Below are 20626 nucleotides of genomic sequence, written 5' to 3' on the forward strand. Positions count from 1 at the left end.
TTCTAATGTAACCGTATAAAATTATTTCCCCTCTCCATTTGAATCTGCTGTCTCTTCTGGGTTTACAGGAAAACTGGCTCTCTTGGGCATCACAGGTACCAAAAATCTCATGCTAACCATGATTGTCTCTTCTCGTATCGATAGTATCACAGAATGATGAATATGGGGCATCATTACCGAACCTGTGAAAACAGATTTCATGGCAGGAGGACAGTGGTTTGAAATAATTTTTGGAAGTAAATTAAAACAGATTCTGTGCTCAATCTCCTGTGCCCAGCCCAGTTAGCAGGGACGTTCATCTCACATTTCTGAGCTTGCCTACAATTCCATTTTCTCTTTACAGTTCACTTATAACTAGAAATGGACCCAAAGCTAGGACACAGAATCCAAACCACTCAGAAACATGAGGAAGATCAAATCTGGGTCCAGATTTCAACTTCACAGGTCCGGTTTATTTTTATGATGGGGCAGTTCAGTACTCCAGATCCCAACACTGTTGTGAAGTGGCTTGGGTTTGGCTTTGAAGTTTAGGGACTTGAATTTGGATCAAAGCTTCACAACTGACCCACTTTTGCTGATAACATTACAGAGTTGAATAGTGTGACTTTGCCGTTTTTAATTATAATTTATTATAATATATTCTGACATTAATGCCCCAATCCAGCAAACTCATAAGCATACGCTCAATTATAAGCATGTGAGTAATCCCACTGAAATCAGTGGAACTGATCAAGGGCTTGGATTTACGCACAGTTAAGTACTCTGCTGGATTAGGGCCTTTAGAAAAAATGAAATAAAATATCATTGTTACAGTTTCAGGGGAACTGCACTTGTATTCCCCCCCACACACCTTCCCATAGACCCTAGCCCCCACTGCCTGCTCCAGTCCCCCCTTCCACCCTCCACCCGTTGCCCCGAGCTCCTTTCAGCAGGCTCCACTGTTGAGCTGTGGTAAATGCAGCTGCTGCCAACCAAGTTTCACTTCCTTGCTCCAACCACCACCTGGTGGGGAGTTTAGCAGGAGTGCTCCATGCTGGTGCGTTTCTCAGGCACATTGCCCTCTGTTGTGCTTAGCCCAACTCCCATGCATCACCTATACCCCTAGAATAAGGAAGAAATGCTTTCAAAACTGCTAAATCATGGAACCATTGGGAAAAAAAGTTGTACAGCAAGATAAAGATAGCAAAATATTTATTGAATTTTTCTATAATGGCCATAAAGATCTGTCAAAACTTCAGATACAACTGTGGATCAAATGCTAATCATTTACTACTCCTGTATCTCCACTGACTTCATTTGTGCTGCACGTTTATAACTAAGAGCAGAATTTGGACCTTTTGTGACTACACAGATGCTGTACGTGTATTAAAGCTTTATTTACAAATGCACTATAAAATGGCAGCATGTGCTAGCACTACTGTGTTGTATCAAGATAAAGAGAGGTATTATGTGCACAAAGCTCCGTGAAGCAAGAATTAAATTGAATGAGATTAAAGAAAAAATAACTATCAGGAAAATGTTAATAATTGAATTAAAACTGATCAAAGCTGGGATATTCCACAATTAAGGTTGAAATCCCCTAGATATGCTCCATTGTGCCTGGGGATTTTATCACATGTAAAATTATGCCTGTAGGGAAACACTTCACAATATCTAAATGAAATGAGGTGAATTGAAAATGTGGTTTCATCTTTAACTTTGAAGTTACTGGATTTGGATTTTTTTGCCAGCTTCCTATTGATTTTTTTATTTATTACAGACTTATCCAAAGGACATATGATAGATGCAGGTATTCATTCCATTGAGGAAGTGGTACTCTTCTTTCCTAAGGGCAGTTAGTGCATATGTATTTTTATACAACTCTGTTGAAGTCAAATAGGAAAGCACAAAATAAAATAAGGTTGTTCTATAATATGCCATGAAGTAACACCAATGTCATGACTGCAGTTGTGAGAGAGATAATGTTATCTCACATTGTACGCAGTGTTGGTCCCAAGATATTAGAGGGACAAGACGGTGTCTTTTGTTGAACCAACTTCTGTTGGTGGGAGATGGGCTTTTGAGTTGCAGGGAGCTTTTCTTCAGGTCTGGGAGGTGTACAAGATGGAACAGATCACAAAAAGCAGTCACTCTATATTTAACCTCTGTACCATCCTAAAAGGAAACTGCACAACATGTCCAAAAGATAAGCCTGGGAGCTTAAATTCATAATTTTGTTAGATACTAAAAATCATGGACTGAATAGAGACATGGAATTTATGGCTTATTGCAACAATCTACACTCCATTAAAATCCCCTCATCTTTTTTTTTTCTCCCTATGATTGGAGAGGTCTTAACAGGCCACTTCACCTTGAATGATCCCTTGAAATATGTGTTAACTACTTATGCTAAACAATCTGTTCCACCTTGTATTAAGCTGTGACACTCTGACTACATTTCCCAGACCTGAAGAAGAACTCTGCATAAGCTTGAAAGCTTGTGTCTCTCTCCAAGAGAATTTGGTCCAATAAAAGATATTACCTCACCTACCTTGTCTCTCATGCTGAGATGTCACTTTTCTCCATCCTGTTGGGGAAAAACATGTCTCTTAGTGGAACTTGGTTGTGAATTTAGTAATGCATGTGACTTTGCCTCCCACAAAACAATAGCTCAGAGTGTGAAGTGCTAAAATAAGCCAGTCAGCTTTTACAGTCACTCACTGTTAAAAGACAGTGGGGTGGGGGGGAGAGAAAACCTTTTGTAGTGGTAAACACCCATTTTTTCATGGTTTGTGTGTATAAAAAGATCTTCTGTACTTTCCACAGTATGCATCCAATGAAGTGAGCTGTAGCTCACGAAAGCTTATGCTCAAATAAATTGGTTAGTCTCTAAGGTGCCACAAGTACTCCTTTTCTTTTTGCGAATACAGACTAACCCGGCTGCTACTCTGAAACCTGTTAAAAGACTGAATGCATCCGATGAAGTGAGCTGTAGCTCACAAAAGCTTATGCTCAAATAAATTTGTTAGTCTCTAAGGTGCCACAAGTCCTCCTGTTCTTTTTGTTTAAAGACTGAATCTCAACAGTTGCTGAGCACCTTCATTTCCTTCAGATTCATAGTAAATGGGGTTAGAGCCTTTTTTTTAATCATAACAAAATTCTGCTGAAAACACAGCACAAACTAAGTAGATTTCCTCTTCCTTATATCTAGAGTCTTCTTTACTGACATTGCAAACCCATTACACCACAGACTATTAAGATATGAAACCTAAATTTAAAAATGAGGTTTATGCTAATGATGGTCTTTGCTTAAATTCTGTTTTAATGTACAATATAAAGTAAATTCTAATGTCAACAGTATCACTTGGCAATATTCCCAATTACACTAAATACTATAATACAGACATTATTGCTCTCAAAGTACTTTTGTGTCATAGTGCATATTATGTATGCATCCTATAATATGTATATTGTATGTAACACCTACAGAGTATTACTTGTGGATAAAGGGGTTTTTTTTATTTCACAGAATGATAAGCAATGAAGAAAATTATCATTTCAGTGCAAATTTAGAGTCTTTTTAATCTGCAGAGGTTTTAAATGAAGCTTTTATGGTCTATTACACATATTAATAAGAGTCTTTATAGGTTGACCATACAAGACACTATCTTTATTGGTTTCTTCAGAGTCATTATGAACTACTTTCAGAGTATTCCTCTGAAGCATCAACCACCTGACACAAGCCCTTTTGATCCATAAGAACAGCCATAGTGGGTCAGACCAAAGGTCCATCTAGCCCAGTATCCTGTCTTTGCAGGGGCCTGTGCCAGGTGCTTCAGGGGAAACGAACAGAACAGGTAATCATCAAATGATCCATCCCCTGTTTGCCCATTCCCAGTTTCTGACATCATATATGCAAATTATTGAGAGGATGAATTTTTTGGCCATTTGATTTACAACCTGGCTCTAGACCCTCACATTTGAAAGATTCCTCAAAGCCCCCATCCCTTCCCTCTGTACCCTGGGATTTTCTATTCTGTGGTCCATGTGAAAATGAAATGGGCGGGGGGGCTGGATGTTCTATCCGAAGTATATTTCAAAAACCTGTCTTTAAAATGTTGTGAAAAAGGATGTCCAGACAGATGTCTCACCTGATGAAAGACAATATTTTCATTACTACCAAAATGGTAAATATAATATAAACTTTAAAAAAAATAAATAAATAAGATTCTTGCTCAAAATATACTCAGTCTTTGCAGCAACCCTGTGTAGGCAGAATGTTGAAATGAGTTTTAAGATAAGTTTATTTTAAGCAAGCAAAATGACCCTTGTGCAAGACTGTTTTACATACATCAGAACTGGAGGCTACAAATGCTCATTAACAGTTTCAAACATAACCTCGGTCCTGTTCCTGTTTATTAATTACTGATTTGATTTGTTCACCTCATACAAATGGGCCAAAATACAATAAATACATGCAACTGGTTATTGCTGACTTGTCTGCATCAGTCCTGTCCTTAACTTGCCATTTTAGCAGTATGGGTTATTTTAATTGTTGTGTTTGTGTGTATACACTAGAAATCCTATCCTATATGTAGAACTCCACAGTTCATTTCTGCAGCATAAGATGGCAGATACCATCAGCCTCTCTCTCCTTGAACAGTTTCAGATTTTGCAACCAGCCACCAATTCTGTGGAGGTTTCTCTGACAAAAACACGGCCTATTGTACAGTGGTTAACTTGGGAGGGTGGGGGAGACACATGGATTTTTTTTAACCTCTCAATCACTTATTCAGATGTGTTCCAGGTCAGTGGTTGAACATAAGTTCTCTCTCTCTCTGTCCAATTGCTGGTTGGCAAGCGCCTGCATCAAACACTCACTTAGAAAGTTAAGAGTAATTGCAGCACTCTCAAGAAAGAGGACAGGGATTAAATGGGTCTGGGGACTTTTGGTTCAACCTGGTTTCGGGAGTAAATTTTTTTTTAAAAGTCTAATTGAGGAGCCTACTCCCCATTTTCAAAAGGGATTTAAGGAACCTAATTCCACTGAGACTAAGGTTCTAAAGTGCCTTAGTCACTTCTGAAAATCTGATATAGGCTCCTGCCACATAGGCGTTTTGGAAATGTTACCCACTGCCTGTAAGTGCTACCTCAGTAATAAATGCTAAACATAAAAGTATTCCATTGTAACACACTTGCTTAGTATATCACCTCTCCCTCTAGTGCAGGGGTTCTCAAACAGGGGGGTCAGGACCCCTTAGGGGGTCACGAGGTTAATACATAGGGGGTCGCTAGCCGTCAGCCTCCACCCCAAATCCCGCTTTGCCTCCTGCGTTTATAATGGTGTTAAGTATATTTAAAAGTGTTTTTAATTTATACAGGGGGGGAGTCGCACTCGGAGGCTTGCTATGTGAAAGGGGTCACCAGTACAAAAGTTTGAGAACCGCTGCTCCAGTGTGTGGGCCCAGCAAGGATAGGAGCCTGACATACATAGTAGTTCAAGTGGCAGGAGCAAGTGTATTTGGAGTTGCAGGTCTCCAATTCTATCCTTCCTGGCAACTATAATGTTTCTGTGTATGTGTCCATGCAGCAGTTTCCTTATTAAGTGTTGGTCCCTCCAAGTCGAAAGAGAGGCACGCTGGAGGGTGTAATGAGAGAGGCTTGCCGTGCTACTGGTACGCTGTACCTGTTGTGTGCATAGAGGATTTCTACGGGATTTCTATTCCAAGCACTCACAATGTGGCCTCCTTATAAGTGCTGCATTTTTGAAAGGAGATAGAGAGGGAAAAAGAATATTATCCCTTTTCAAGAATCTGGCCAGCTTACTTTTTTTCCACAAATATACTATAGAGGGTTATTTGAGGCATCTCTACCTTGAGAAAGAGAATGGTGGCAACCTAATTTAAGATTTGTATCAAGCAGAGTAAGAGAATGGATTGTGAATATTTTGTAGTTACTAAAACTAACTGAATGTTCAATGAAGTGTGAATTTCCAAATAGAGAACCAGCAAAATGACTTTAAACAATTTTCCCCACCACTTGTATTTGAAACTACACATTACTTGTGATTAGCAATTTTATGTCATTCATAAGCAGTGTACTGTAACTGGATTCAATAAAACTGACCTGCTTGCAAATATTAAATTAAACTTGATATTTAATTACTATACGTGCTAAAGTTAAGCCAGAAAACTAGAGGGCATATATTAAAAATTCCAATCATGTTGAATGTGAAACAAATAGCAGTATTCACGTTTACTGCTTTACATGAGAAATGTATTTTCTTCCCCATTCTAAATTGAAATAACAGCAAATAAATGTAGAACACCTGTATCAAAATGAAAAAACAGAAGCTATTTCATCTTACCCATTTAGTTCTGTCGCACAGTTTGTAACTTTTTATAGCATACTATGCAACAAAAGAGGTCATTTAAACACAGTAATTAGTATTAAAGATAAAATGTCACTGCAGCTATGTTAATTACTACAGTACCAATGTACTATAGGATATAATACATAATTGTCAAGCCTTTAATTTAAAATTAAAGTGCAACAAAGCATACCATTGCTACACTTCCTTTTGATTAATATTAATTAACGTTATTTGCATCCCTGCAGAATTTTAGGAAGTAAGCCTCAGTCCCATTCTGCACTCAAATGAATGTTTTTCCCTACAATAGCATAAATTGAAGGATGTTCTTACATTTTTTCATATAGTTAATAATTTTACAGTATATTTTTCATTATTTAAAATGAAACATTTTTCTGCATTAAATTTCTTTTCTTTCCATTGTATACTAACTGGGTTGTTATTTTAGGATCACTTTTGTTTATATTTTATTTTACAAACAAAGCATATCTTTCCATTCTTTTTTTAAAAAAATAAAGATTAATTTTAAAAGGAGATGGGACACAAGAACTAACAAAGGTTAATTCTGTATCGATGTAAAATGGGAGATAAAATACAGAACATTCTTGTCAAAATAGAGAGCCTTATAACCGAGATCAATGCAGGTTTTACCATTGATTCCAATGGGAGTAGAAGGCTTTTGTAGCATCTGGTTTGAGACAATTTTCTTATAAATTTTTTATAAATTTTTCAGTAAGAAAAAATGAGTTAAATTTCTGATTTGTTTAAATATACTGTGAATTATTTATACAGCAGTTGAAATGTTCCCCTTTCTCAGTGCAGAAATTCTGTAATGAAGTCATTATTCAGGTCTCGCATAAAGAATATTTTCACATATATGCTTATTTAGAGGTATAATAATCCCATTCATTGTGTTAACCACATGCCTGTGGCTAAAATATGTACATGGGGATTGAGCAAAATATTTGAATATAAAGTATAATATTTAAAAGCAGAACTTGAAATACATCCTTCAGTTGGGTATTTAATCTCATCTTTTTAAAGATTTATGGTTGGATTAATCTGAAGGTGTTGAAGTAGAAAAAGCTTGAAGTCTGTATCATTATTTTCTCGGACTCACCACTGGTTTAGAAAAACTTCATTTTATATTGTTTATTCATTTTGTTTAGGTCAGTGGGACAATGTATAATACAGGGAGACATGTTTCTCTACGATTAGACAAAGAACATTTGGTGAACATCTCTGGAGGGCCCATGACATACAGTCACCGCCTGGAAGAGATCCGGTTACACTTTGGAAGTGAAGATAGCCAGGGATCAGAACATCTACTTAACGGACAAGCTTTTTCTGGGGAGGTATGTCAATGTACTTGAAGTTTAAAATGAACCACTATGAAATACCTGCTCTCCATTTCTGCCTAAGAGTAGTGTCAAACTAATTGCGGCTCATGAAAAATTATCTCCTTTTCTCCATTTTGAAAAGAAGGGAAATTTTTTTTTAATTGTGCATTGTAATACATGTGTATCTCATCAAACACAGCATGTTCACTGCCAGGTGTGTGGTGCAATATAGGGACTGCTGTGTTAGATACATGCTACTCACATGTCGATATAACTAAATTGCAGCTGAGGGGTTGGTTTTCCAGGCTGGGGTTTTCAAGGAGACTAAGGAAATTAGGGGTGAAATTCTGGGTTATAGAAGTCAGTGGCAAAACTCCCAACAGTTTAATAGGACCCTTAGTGCTTAAATCTCATTGAATTTCAATGGGTTTGGGGCACCCCCCTTTTTTAAGTTGGGATCTTCAAAGGAATTTGAATAGAATATTAACTAGCTATCCAAGAACATTCTGAAATTGCAGCACAATATTTTTCATTCTTTAAAACAGAAAAATAATTTTACAATCAACAGCATAAAGACCGTAAAAGCTTCCTGTAAATTAGACCCAGACAAAATGCAAGGTAGAACATGAAACACTCAGATTTTTACCATTCAGAGTCATAGTTTCAATTACAGGAAAAGAATCTGAATGCAGTGCGTTTGCTATCTGTGTGGTTATCCATGACAAGTATCATTGGGTTAGTCCATCATATTCCTAAGAAAACTCAAAACTAATTATCAAATTCAAAAATTAACCAGAAAGTAATATTGAAGGTGGTAGTTGTGGCTAAAGAAAGTCTACCTTTATTGCTTATCATTGTCCAACATTTTCTACTGTACACCATAATCCTGTGAAGGGCATGCAATGCTTAACTTTACACATGGTGAATAGTCCCATCAAAGTCAGTGGGCCTGCTCAAGGGACAGAGAGTTAACCACAAAAGTTACATCTTTGCAGTACCAGGACCTGACTTGCGGGCAAAGGAGATACTGTAAAGTAGTGATCCTGCCATCTGATACATGGTTCTCATCAGTCTCTCATAAATCTCTTAGGCTGTGCCTACACTAGAGACCTTACAGCAACACAGCTGTGCCTATGGAGCTGCGTTGTTGTGAGGTCTCTCGTGTAGCTGCTCTATGCCGACTGGAGAGAGCTCTCCTATTGGCATAATTAAACCACCCCCAACAAGTGGCGGTAGCGCATCGCCCGCCGACATAGTGCTGTTCACATCGGTGTTCTGTTGGTGTAACTTACGTGGGTTGGAGGGTGGGGGTGTGTTTTACCAACAAAAGTGCTAGCGTAGACAGTGCCTTCAGGGGTGCATGCATTGGTAGCAAGTTTTTCAGGATACATGGTGATGCCAACAGACCATGGGCAGGACTGAGCTCAAAGGGGACAGTCGTTCAGTCGCTTTGTATACAGAGGGGATGCGAGGGTTTTAGTCTCCCATCCTTATTTTGTGTTGTACCCAGGGGCGCTGGAACAGGGGGCCATAGTCCCATCACTTTTACCAGGCTGTAAGGGTGACAGATTGGGGAGGGGGCGGAGGTTCCCCCCTCTTTTAGGAAGCTTTCACCACTGCTAGCTATACCCATCTCCCATGAGCTTGTTTCCTGCTGGTGAAGCACTTAGCACACTACTGGCACTCTACAAATTCTAAGTAAATCATTAAGTTAATGCTTCAGAAGAACTGCATCTCACTACGGGTATATTAGAGTTACCTTCAAAGACATCTCGAGTACCCTGTTGTCATTCTTTTAGAAGACCAAAAGGAATAGTTTCCAGCAACAAAGCACTTATTTATTTTGCTGAAGATGAATAATCACATTACCATCTGTACCATCTATCACAAATTCTGGTGATGAGTCAATTAATGCATGGCATTTTCTTTGGCATTGTGCAACAACAGTTATCTGAAGAGCAGCAGATTAATTGCAGGCTTGTCAAATGATATTATAATTGATGGTAATCATTTGCTTTGTTTTGTATAACTCTGTGTAGATGTATAATATAGTCAGTGGCAGTGTTTTCATAAAATTATTCATGTCTTACATAACTGACTAGTGGATGCCTTGTTTAAATTCTGTGATAGATGGACATGTACATTGGATCCAGTGTTTAATTCGTAAGTGAACATTGAGTGTTTTAATAAATACGACCTTGCTTTGCTAATCACATCTAAATAGTAAGAGCAATATTCAATACAAAGTAGTTTGCTTTAACAAAGAAGCAAGAAATACGGCTGAAATATAACCCTGTATTTGATTTGGCATATCAGCATTGTTTCAGAAAGTCACAGGAGAGATTGATGGATTAGAAATATATCAGCCATAAATTTTGTGTGTGGAAGGAAAAGTCACAGAGTATAGATTGTAATGAAAGGTGAAAATGTATAGCATTGCAGCCCAATATTTAATACCATGCAGCAAAAGCAAAAAAGGGTGGTTAAAAAAAAATCAACAGCATCTTTGACAAAATAAGAAAGACCTGGAGGACAGAGTACAGCTGACAGATGAGAGAGGGAAAGTAAATTAGGTGGGACTTGGGAGGTGGGACTTGGGAGATGGAGCAGTTGGAGAGAGAACCAACAAATAAAGAGCACTTCTGACAGGTTAAAAAACACAACCAGCATTAACGAGTATGAGAACCAGAAAACAACAAGTGAAACGGAGGAAGGTGAACTGAAAGGGCATAGAAGGAATGGCCAAGGGTCCAGAACTTTTTTTAAGCTTTGAAACAGGGTCATCCTGCTACGTCTGTCTTAGTACATAGGTCACCATTAAAGCCAATATTTGCCAACAGATACAACACCTCTTTCTCAAGTAAAAGAAGAAAACTGGTGACCGCTGTCAGTCATTATGAATGACAGGAAATACAATACATGAACTAGACATGGGGCTGAACCTTTTGAGATTTGGCAGTGTTTGGAGCTGGCGCTTTGCTTGGACTTGGACCATCTCTTACGTAAAAAATCTATTACTGAATAGCTGAGTCACATTCCCACAGACTATACTGTACCCATAATACAAAACAGAGGGCCAAATGGACCCTGTTGTATAGAGTTGGTACAATTCCTCAGCAAAGAACCAGCTTTCACACCATAGCTGTATTTGCCCTCGAGAGTATAATTCCATCCAACAAGCTCCACTTTTAACAACGGTGATTTTAGATAAGCTCTCAGGTCTGAAAAGGGTTATTTACAATGTTTACAATTCCCAGCAGTAATACTAAGGAAATGATACACTAGTTAATGGCTAGCTGACTTTATGGAGTAACATATGCTTTCGGGCCTGCTACTGCCCATAGCTGTCACTCTAGTGATAGGATAATATTGGTCAAAGGAGAAAGAATAAAGAAAAATACAGTACAAGTATAAATAGAAAATGCACTGCTTAAAATATTCCCAAAACACCTCAGCTAAGAGAAAATAAATGCAAGTCTAGGACCTGATCATCAAGAGCATTTCACTGTGCCCAAATGCAATCCCACTGAAATCATCGTGACTCCTCCGAGAATCAGGGTGCAGGACTGGTGCCAGAATTGGTACATTTGAGCCCATATAAAGGAATTAACTATTTGCCATGAATTTCAAGTCTTTTTGCACCTAGTTTGTACTAATAATTTATGAACATCTTTCCCACCATTGGTCTAGCAGTGCTGGTAGATGTGGTGGGAGTTTTAATATAATTTGGATACAGGCATGATTCTCAAATCTACACGCACCAGTGCTAGGGAAAAGTCTGAAAATCCCGAGTGTGCTACGGAAATTTTGAAAACATTTTCCACCATCGCTAACACTAGTACAGTTGAATCTGTGTGGCAATGGGGAGATTTTTTGGCAAAATTTCTCCAGGGCTTGATTAGGGAGTTGCTGATTATTGTTGTCTGTATTGTGGAAGCACTTAAGAGCCCTAATCATGGAGCAGGGCCCCCAGTGTGCTAGGTGCTTACAACCACAGAACAAAGACTGACATTGTCCCAAGGAGTTTACAGTCTAAGGTCTGGTCTACACTTAGATGTTTTGCTGGTGTATCTGTATTGGTTGAGTGTGTGTGCGCGCCAACATACCTATGCCAGCAAGAACCCTACTGTAGATGCAGTTACACTGGCAAAAAGTCCATTTGCCCATCTAGGCTATTTTGCTCAGGGAACTGATAAAACCTATACTGACAAAAGGACTCTTGCTGGTATAAACTGCATCTATGCTAGAAGCATAGACTAGCATATAATAGCAAATCTTTCAAGTCTAGATAAGGCCTAAGGCTTGGTCTGCATTAGCAATTTACTGTCAGTGTAACTACATCACTCAGCGGTGTGGAAAATCCAGTTATAGCAGCCTAACTCCCGGTGTAGACAGCGCTATGTCAACAGGAGAGCTTCTCCTGTCAACATAGCTACGGCCTCTTGGGGAGGTGGAGTACCCACATGAGATAGTATTCTCACTGAAGCGCTGCAGCCTTTTCAGTGTAGACAAGTCCTGAGCTGCTTGAGCTCACACTGAATGTGGTATGAGGGTGCTTTACACACTAGGGGAAAATTTGTGTTCTTACCACATGGTCCAGACATCTATTTTTCTAGTCAAGACAACATACAAGTGGGCAAAGACATAGGGCAAGCTTGACAGCAACAGGGTAGTGGAAAATTGTGAAGACAGAACCCAGTAATGTCAAACTGTTTAAAAATGTATTAGGGTCTGAACACCAGTAGGGATTTGTAATGTGTGGCCTAATTAGGTGTTAAAGGATGTCAAGAGAGATCTCTACAGTAATTGGCAAAAAGAAAAGGAGTACTTGTGGCACCCTAGAGACTAACAAATTTATTTGAGCATAAGCTTATGCTCAAATAAATTTGTTAGTCTCTTTTTGCAGATACAGACTAACACGGCTGCTACTCTGAAACCATACAGTAATCTGGCTACCTTTTAGCACCTAATTATCACTTCACAGTGGACTCTGGGCAGATAATTGAGAATTGTAATGCTTAAAGGTCTTGAAAACAGCAGAAGCTTTTTAAAATACATGTAACATTATTCTATCAGGAATGTGTTTGACTGTTTCCAGCAACGTGGAATAAGAAAGGATTTGAAATATGAGTCAGTTAAGCAGTTGATTCTTTATCTGGTGTGTAATTAAGTGGGCTCAACACACTTCTCGCAGATTAATGCATTTAATTGTACTATGAACATTAAAAGAGGATCTCAAGGCGTGGTGTACACTTAAAAAATTAGATTGACATAGCTACATCGCTGAGGGGTGTGAAAATTTGTGCACCCTAAGCACTGTAATTAGGTTCCGTCAAGATGCAGCTAAGTTGATACAAGAATTCTTCCATCGACCTAGCTGCTGTCTCTTGGAGAGGAGGATTAACTACAGCAATGGAAAAAACCTTTTGTCAATGTAGAAAGCATCTACACTATGGCAGTACAGACATGGCCCACGTGAAGTCCCAGGTGTGTACACTACCACTTAAGTTGGCAAAACTCATGTTGCTCAGGGGTGTGGGGAAAAAAATCATTTTTCAGGCCCTTTGATTCAATGTCACTTCCTTCTTTGAATCCCTCATTCCTGTCACCATCTACAAAGCTCTATACAGCTCTGCCATACACATGACGAACTTGGAGCACATGTTCCTTCCTCAGGAGGGGAAAATTAAATAGTTGACAGCAGTGAGAATAGGAAAGGAAGGCCTGCCGCCTCCCATCTAAACATCTTCAGGAGACTAACATCATCTTCTTTCAGGCATAGGATCATTGTGTGAAGTAGAGAAGAATTCAAGCAATAATTAGTACAGTCTGTTTATACCATACTGGGTTAAGTATTTAGGCTTATGTAGCTAAAGAGCCAGCTTGTGCCCTCACTCCTGTACCAGTGGGTGAAGAGGGCTGCAGAGCGCGAGCAGAGGTGTTCTGAGATTTTACACCTGTGCAGGGCAGACACAGGCAGAATGCCTCTGCTATGCATGTGGGATAGCACACCTGCTGGGAAACAAGGTGCAACATGCATTCCTCCAGCATGTCCTACCAACTGCTAGTAGGCATGCAGAGGGAGAGGGGCTCTGATCCCTCTTCTTTGGTTCTGTGACATCCAGTTAGGCTTGCTAGCCAGCCAACCTGCCTCTAGTAAGCAGGGAGCATTAGCATTGTGCCTGGGTCCTGCACAGCTGTATGGTAGTGGGGGAGGAGGTGTCTATGCTTTGTGCACCCATGCAGGACAATTCAGCACTTGGCCAGAAGGCTGTATAGTAATATGTGTACAATACTGTTAAAAACAAAGTATAAAATATCCATAAATGTCATAACATACAACAAACTATATCCCAGCAATGTCCAATATTAAAGCTCTAAATGGTGTGTTTTGTTTCCCAAATCTCTCTGGTTAATTTACTTTGACATATCTATAAACCTTTTTCCTAAAAACAAAGTGAATCATCTGAGAAGCACAGATTTAATTGTTAATCTGTTGATGGATAATAAACAGGTCTGCAGATTAAAATATGAACTAATTACTGTACTCAATTCCATTTACTTGATTTCATGTTCCATTAAATGTTAGTGTCATTTGTTGTGGGAGGTTTTAGATTTATTTGCTCTGTAATGAGTTATGCTAGAGGGTTCCAGAGGGATAGATTCCTTCAAATTGGAAGGTAAAAATGAGTGGCATTCGCTGCAGTAAGTGAACTGTCTAAACATCTATCAATATGTGACAGTAATAACAATCCCAAAATAATGTGTTGAAATCCAAATGTTCTAGAAGCAGCAAAAGGGCAAATATTTAAATAGTGCCCAGAGTCATTGTTTCTGAATAAGGAAAATTTTGCTTTTAAGCTTATTGTGTTGTATTAAGAGCTTTTATTTACTTACTTTCCTGGAAATTGGGACAGGAACATTTTGCCATAAAGCAATACAAAATATTCGACAGTACAGCAAACTTCCTATGCTGTCTGATTGTAAAGAATTGCATTTTAGTGTCCAATAATATTAGGAAGTGGGACTTTCGTTGTAATATCTTTTTTAAAATGGTATGTTTGGATCCTAACTTAAATTCCCTCTTATATTCTTTGGCTGAACAGTCGCCTTCTGTTGATGGCTGTGATAGCCTACTTAAATAACCCAACTCCAGCAATCAATAGCTATGGGAAATCATATGGTAAAAGTTAAGATGTAATCACTGCACATCACTGACTGTGTTCTCATCTTCCTTCCCCTCTCCCCCCCCATTTATGTATAAACAACAAGTCTAAATCTTTTTTAAAACTTGTGTCTTCAGTGCCTCTGAAGACAGAAGCAGGATCTCCAGGGAAGGAATGAGATGTCAGGGAAAGTTTTGTATTAGATGCAGCTGAACCCACTAGACAAAGCTTTTAGTCCTGGTGTAATTTCATTGACTTCAATGGGAGTGTGGCAAATTGCCAGCACTACTATGATGGGTCTTGCGCTTTCTCTTCTTGGGGCGGGTGGTCAGGGCACCGTTTCTTGCCCCTGAACTGAGGTATTAACTGCCCCACTAGTGTCCTAGAGGAGGGGAGTGGAGAGGGAGGGACCCGGGCCCGCTTTCTACTCCGGGTCCCAGCCCAGGGGCCCTAGGGATAGTGGTAAACCACTAGAACTAGCAGTTCCTTCCCCTGGGCTACTTCCATCTCCTGCCTGTCAGCTTATGGGGCTTCCTGCCCTCCCTCTGTACAAACCAGATATCCCTTTACCTAGGGTCTTGGTATTCTTAACCCACCACAGCACTTCTCCAAACTCTCCTCTACTTCCCTCCAAACTGCTCTTTGCTCCAACACCAATCCACTCTGCTTGAACTCCTCCAAACTGCACTTTGCTTCAACTCCTCCAAACTGCTCTCTGCTCCAACACCAATCCACTCTGCTTCAACTCCTCCTCTTGTCTGATTGAAGCAGGGAGTTTTTATCATGTGACTGGCTTCAGGTGCTTTAATTAATTTATAGCAAACTTTCTTCCCTCTAGAGGGAATAAGGCTCCCATCTAACACTCTCCTGCTGCCCTGTGGCCATGCTGTATCACAGGGAGTTATATCAAGGAATAACATGGCATAGAAATGTAGGAATGGAAGGGACCTCAAGAGGTTATCTAGTTCAGTCCCCTGAATTTAAGGCAGGACTATGTAATAACTAGGCCATTCCTGGCAGGTGTTTGTCTAAACTGTTCTTAAAAACCTCCAATGACAGAGATTCCACAACCTCCCTAGGCATTTTTTTCCAGTGCTTAAGTACCGTACTCTGACGCTTAGGAAGTTTTGTTTTAACTAAAGGAAAAAATTTAAGAGCCTATGGATATGCTCACATTGTCATTTTTCTACCTTTTTGGAACAACTGTTTAGTATATCATCTTGGGCTAAGAAAAAACATATAAAAATAACCCACCAGAACTACTGTAGGCTACTTGCCATGGATATTTCTGGAGCGTGTGTTACTGTAGTATCTAGACACTTCGGATAAGATTTCCAAAAGTGACAGAGATTTTGGAGCATGAGGGAGATTTTCCAAAAGCAATATATGGCAGTTAGGCACCTAACTCCCTTTGAAAGTCCATTAGAGTTAGGAGACCAACTGCCATTTGTGTTGCTGAAAATCTTCTTACCAGTCCCATTGACACACAATAGGATTTGCACTCCTAAATCACTTAGACCTCTTCTACACATGGAGATATCCAGCTATTTCTGGATATCTCCATGTATGGCCACTGTTATTCCAGAACAAGTGTGCTGTCCCTGAGTAACTATGTCTAAACAAACCCTAACACACCTTGGAAAACCCCACCCTTTGTATATTCTTTTATCCATACATTTGGGGGATAAATATACGCTATTCAGAAAAATACAAGGATGGACTTTGCCATCTGATTACAACAAACTCCACTTTAATCCACAATTTAAAATTAATTGAAACATTCTCCGAACTCTGAAAGGATAAGCACAGGGGTATTTTAGTTAGGAAGCAAGTGGGGAAAAATACCTAACTGATAAATATACTGGTGTTCTCTGCTGCAAAACTTTCTTCTGTGTAGATTACCCCCCGACTCTCATGGGAGTATCAGGCCATCCATTAGCAGGATTGGGATTCATGCACTGGAAAGCAGTACAATGATGTTAGCTATCAATGAACATAGGTCTCGTGTATGAAACTGAAAAATGCCCTTGCATGGAACCATAGCTGTTGCATTTACTATTTTGAGTGAATTAGAACAATTCAGTAATAAATATTTTTTTCTATATGTGTATTTTTCAGTAGCCAACTGTTCTTTGGGGGCGGTGGGGGCAAACAAACTGGTGAGAACCGGACGGTCACAGCATATAATCTAAATCCCTTTTGGTGCCTGAATTTTAAACTCCAGCATCGTAAAGCAACAAGGTACAGTTTTTCTGCTCAGGGAAGTAGCTCTGTAGGACTTGCTCTTTTAAACCTTTGGGGCATTAAAACATTCAATACACTAAACCTCTAGTGTCACTTATGAAGTATTCATTTCACCCGATTTTAGATTTTAATTTGCTTAAGGGTGACTTGACTTGCTGTGGGGTGATGTGTCTTTAATTAAACAGCCAAGTTACCTCCACAGGCAGAAGACTTTGTTCATTTTTACAGTGGTTTTTAAATAACTGGTAATGATTTTTCCATAAGAAGTTCTATGAGTTTTAACTTTTTCCTAAGTGCCTTTAACATAAGGTTCCAGGGGAAAGGAGAAATCTTTACTGAACCACTTGTACAAAAAACCTTTACAGCTAACAGAAGGTAAATAACGCAGTAGTGAACACACGCGTACTTTATCATCTTTTTGCATAAACAAAAACCAAACCCTGAAGTCCTTTACCTAGGCTAACCTAGCATGAAAATCAATGGAGTTTTGACTGAGTTTGACGGTAACCTTTAACTGATTCTACACAGGGACTGTCCGGTGCAATTATGCCAAACAGACCACTGGCACAGGACTCCAGACTCAGGAAATGGCTGGTACCTGACACTTCAGAGAAAGCCCAAGCCATTTCCAGAAATCCCATTTACCCACCACCCCGCAATGAATCTAATTAATCATGTAATTCTGCTGATGGCACAGGAACTTCCTTAGTGAATCTCCACAGATGATTAGTTTGCACCCTGATGAATAAACTTTGATTTCCCATGTCATCTTAGCCTGGATGGCTACAAAGGTTATTACCAGGCTATAGAACTGGTCAAAACTTTTGTGCCAAAAAATGGGGTTTCACTGAAAAAAGTTTTCAAGGGGAAAATGTCTTTTAGTTTATTTTCTGTAGAAAATTACTCAACAAAACATTTCCTTTTCACATTGAAATTTTTGTTGTTAACCCTTTTCTGCCACTGAACACAAGAGAATGAATGCAGCTCGAGTTCGGGGGGGCGCAGGTGCAAGGTTACCACTTTTTCCCTACTCCAACTTTTCCAAACTTCCTCATCTTTTGAAAACTTACAGTCTGGGAAAAGGAAACACTGTACCTTTGCCCCTCTGTAACTTTGCAAAGTTTGGGGACATTCAGAAGAGTCCCTGAATGGAAAAAGGATATAGGTTGTGGGGGTGGAACTCTGGACATTATTAATTGTGTTGCACTGTGAGGGAGAATGATAATTCAAAACTTTTCCAAAAAGAATTACAAAAAAATTTGAATGGAAATAACTTAGAAATGTTACACAACATTGTTGCTAGCCTGCTGTAAAGTCATAAGTTATCCTGTTGCAATATTTGTCTCAAGGACCTGTGAATTTGAATGGAAATAACTTAGAAATGTTACACAACATTGTTGCTAGCCTGCTGTAAAGTCATAAGTTATCCTGTTGCAATATTTGTCTCAAGAAATCTGTTGGCTGACTACATGCTGCATTGAGCAGTGTTCCCATCACCTGGGCCAAATTTTCCTCCGCTCTGGATAATAACTCATTTTTGTTGCTCTGCTCTGGATAATAGCTTTCTTGCTATGAGAAAACAAAACCTAGACACTGTATTGCAGTTAAGGACATACATTTTAATATTCTATCTAACAATGGTATTTCCCTTCATTCAAGTATCCTGTGTCTGCTTTTTGCTTTTAAACTTCTATTGTGATGCTTCATCAAAGGTGAACTTCAAAGAACAGAAAAAGTTGGGCCTGTGCCTCTTTTTTTGCTCCTTTGTGATATATGGAAAAGGCCTGAAAAGTTTTTTTAATCCCCCTCCCTCACGTGGTTTGTTTTTTAGAGTAGTAATTCATGTCTTTTCTGCCTTGGAAAACTAGTGAAGGTGCCACTAGTACTCTTTTTCTTTTTGAAATGGTGATATTGCCAAGTCAAGGGAGTGGAAGTTGAGCAATTGACTGTTCAAAATTATTTTACTAACATGTATATTTCTAATACGGTATTTTGGATAAAGAAAGCCTTTGTTAAAGGCTAAAAACCCTTTCCTCGCCTCTTAATTTAAAGGTGTTACAGTCCCAAGAGATCCTCCAACAAAATCTGTCTAGCTAAGGTACTTATGACCGCCATTACCACATTGTCTGAACATCTTGCCATCTTTAATATATCTGCACAACCTCCCTATGAAGTTGGAAAGGACTATTATCCCCATTTTACAGATGGGGAACTGAGGCACTGAGAAGTTAAATAATGTGCCCAAGTCACAGAAGAAATGTATGGCAGAGCAGGGACATGAACCCAGGTGTCTCAAATGCTAGGCTGGTGCCCTAACCATCGTTCCTCTTCTGAAAAGACCAGACTTGATATTCCTGACGTTTCTAAAGTTCAACAACGGGTAGGAAAATAATCTTTGCAAATATTATACATCATAAAGTGGATATCAGAAAAGGGCACAAGCCCAATTTAAAAAAGAAAATCCCTATAGTTTTTTCCAGTGACTTATTTTTCTTGGAAAAAAAAATGAGAAAAGTTAGGATTATTTTTGCTAGTTAGTACATGCCATGTAAAGTGCCCTATTCTCTAAAGTGTTTAAATCCATCCAGAATTACTAGCAAAAACTTTTTTAAATCAGTCAACTCCATGATCTCCTCATCCACTTCCTCCTCCAGATTATAATTATTTACTAATAAATAGCAGCCTAGCTTTCGACCCTTACTGCTAACTCTCTAACCTTCAGTTTATTTCAACAGCATTTCATTGGTCTCTGTCCCTTACCTTGTGCTTGATAGTTTCTTCGGCTAGATTTTATTAGCTTATTAAAAAGCCAAGTAAATCATGTCAGCTGCATCTTCCTTTTCATTACATTTGTTGGAGAACTCTCTCAGGTTGCAGAGTTACAGTTTTTTCATACAGAAACCATGCTGGTTTGACCCTACTCAGGCTAGACTTATCCAAGTGTTGTACTCCTCTCAATTAAAATCATACAGATACCACATACCGTAAAGTCAATATACTTGTAACTTCAAGGCATTTTTATTTTACAACCCAGTTTACTTTTATTGATACTTTCTGCAAACTAAAAAGGAAAGTTTTTTTTTTAGATGCTCAGTTTCTTTAGGCAAAAATTGTCATAAACGATTATTGATTAAGAAATTCTTCAGACCAATAAAGAGGAGCAGACCTGAGTTTTGGCTAAAGCACAAGAATAAAATCTATCTAAAATGATTACAATAAAGGATCAGTTTTTCAAGATATTCATGCCTTAAAAGAAGCAAGCGTCACAATGATAACACTGTAAAAGGATTAGAGTTGACTAGGCTAGAACAAATTTCTTCCAAGTCACTGTTCTTTCCATTTATCTCTTAATGTCACATCTCCTTTTGTCTGTCTACATTCTTTTCTTTCTATAAACTAGTGGGAATTAGTGCACACAAATCTGCCAAGGTTTGCTGGATTAAAAGCAAAGGTAGGAAGGACTAGACTGAGTCACTCTTTAGTACATATCCTTTTTTAAAATCCCAATGACAGAAAAAAGTTCTCTG

General features: G+C 38.9%; 1 protein-coding gene across 3 annotated transcripts in view; it reads left to right on the top strand.

The window, feature by feature from the left end:
• The window catches only part of CA10 (carbonic anhydrase 10), a 340079-nt gene that overhangs the window by 265325 nt on the left and 54128 nt on the right, over window positions 1-20626 (top strand). For all 3 annotated transcript variants that reach the window (XM_043528364.1, XM_007062783.4, XM_043528362.1), the window contains one exon: window positions 7519-7704. In XM_043528364.1, the coding sequence (XP_043384299.1) occupies window positions 7519-7704 (186 nt within the window). The remainder of the gene's footprint in view (window positions 1-7518; window positions 7705-20626) is intronic.

The sequence above is a fragment of the Chelonia mydas genome, chromosome 14 (genome assembly GCF_015237465.2).
Source record: "Chelonia mydas isolate rCheMyd1 chromosome 14, rCheMyd1.pri.v2, whole genome shotgun sequence".
In the NCBI taxonomy this organism is placed as follows: Eukaryota; Metazoa; Chordata; order Testudines; family Cheloniidae; genus Chelonia; species Chelonia mydas.